The following is a 1,641-nucleotide window of genomic DNA, read 5'->3' on the forward strand; positions in this document are numbered from 1 at the left end:
AAGCCACTGGACATGAAGTGAGTACTAACAATTTTCTTTTTTCAGTATCTGTCTACCAATTCCACTCAGAATGTTTTAATCAGCCCAGAGCAGTAAAAGACACTTAGCCAAAGTGCCATGCAGTGGAACTGAACCGAAAGCCATGTAGTGGAGAAAGAAACTGCTTAACCACTCAGCTATGCCTGCCACATGTCTTTAATATTTTCTTCCTTCTCTTCAGGAAACCAAAATCTGCCCTAGAGGCCTGGTTGAAGAAGATACCAAAGAAAGAACCGGCAGAGAGTAATCCAGCAAACTTCATAAAGAAGGAACCAAAAGAAGAAGAAGATGATGAGAGTGAAATACCAGCAAAGAAAATCAAACAAGAGGAATAAGAACAGGAGGCATTTGAAGGGGAGGGGGGGGATTTTGGTTACAAATCTTGAAAGTTCAAGGGGCAAACAATAGAGATGTAGTATTAGATCACAAATGTGGGATTTGTTTCAATAATAATAATAATAATATTCAATGTCAGCTGGCAAATGGGATATTGAAAAGAAAAAAATAGATTTTTACAGCAAACAATAGATTGTTTTTAGATATTCAGTGTTATATTATAAAGTATGTGGGGTCCTTTTAAAAAAAATAATAATATACGGTGTTAGATGTCAGACATGTGGAGGTTGTTTTAATGTTAGATATTGAACACAAAACATGTAGCTTTTTTTTATTTTTGTAAAAAGAATATACCATCTGAGATTTATAAACATGTGGGATTATTTCATGAATATTCAATATTACGGTTCAAACGTGAGATTTAAAAACAATTTCACATTTTTGTTTTTTTTTTACTAATATATTCAATGTTAAACATGTGGGAGTTCATTACTAATTTTCAATGTTACGTATTAAACATTTTTTTTTTTTTTTTTAAAAACATTGCATGTTAATTAGCAAGAAACACATGAAGAACATTCTCAATTATTATTATTCAGAATTCAAACTTGTTTTGTTATATTTCTAAATTTTTTAACTTATGTTAGCATGTTCATTTTGTTCCCCCCCTCCCCATCAATTCCATAGAGACAACAGCATTTCAAACTGACCACCATTCCCAGTTTTCATCCGGTGTTTACCATTTTTTTGTTAATTCCCAACACATTTGGAACTTTATCTCAAAAGTGTATTTTGTTATTTTGTGGTTATTCATTAAATTTTGAGTCTTTTGTTTTTTACAAAAGAAATAAAAAAAACTTTTCAAAACAAGAGTCCATAGGTTCAATTCATGACAGATGGTTGGTGAGCAGTGGAAAATATATATATATTCATATACATACGTATACACAAAAGTAGTCTCTGTTATGTATATGTGTGTATATAGTAAGTACTGTCTCATGTCTCTGGTCTCGTATAGGGCCAGTCACGTGGTTTATTTGGCATAGAAGTGTACAAGATAGCAACTTCATCCCCTGAACAGGATGCCTGTCCATTGCAGGGTCGCTCATTTACAGCTGAGCTGATTGGGGCAATGTGGAGTGGTTTTGCTAAGGAAAACAATGCACCACCCAGTCCAAGAATCAAAACCATCAACTTGCATATATATATACATACATACACACAAGTATATATATATATATATATATATACATAGATACAAGTATA

The 1,641-nt window shown here is 32.7% G+C and overlaps 1 protein-coding gene across 1 annotated transcript in view; it reads left to right on the forward strand.

Moving 5' to 3' along the window:
* The window catches only part of LOC106867288 (abasic site processing protein HMCES), a 60,258-nt gene extending 59,013 nt beyond the window's left edge, over positions 1-1,245 (forward strand). Inside the window, exon 9 of the mRNA XM_052975394.1 lies at positions 221-1,245. Coding sequence (XP_052831354.1) covers positions 221-374 — 154 coding nt within the window. The 3' untranslated portion in view covers positions 375-1,245. The remainder of the gene's footprint in view (positions 1-220) is intronic.
* The last annotated feature ends 396 nt before the right edge of the window (positions 1,246-1,641 follow it).

This window comes from Octopus bimaculoides, chromosome 21 (assembly GCF_001194135.2).
Source record: "Octopus bimaculoides isolate UCB-OBI-ISO-001 chromosome 21, ASM119413v2, whole genome shotgun sequence".
Classification (NCBI taxonomy): domain Eukaryota; kingdom Metazoa; phylum Mollusca; class Cephalopoda; order Octopoda; family Octopodidae; genus Octopus; species Octopus bimaculoides.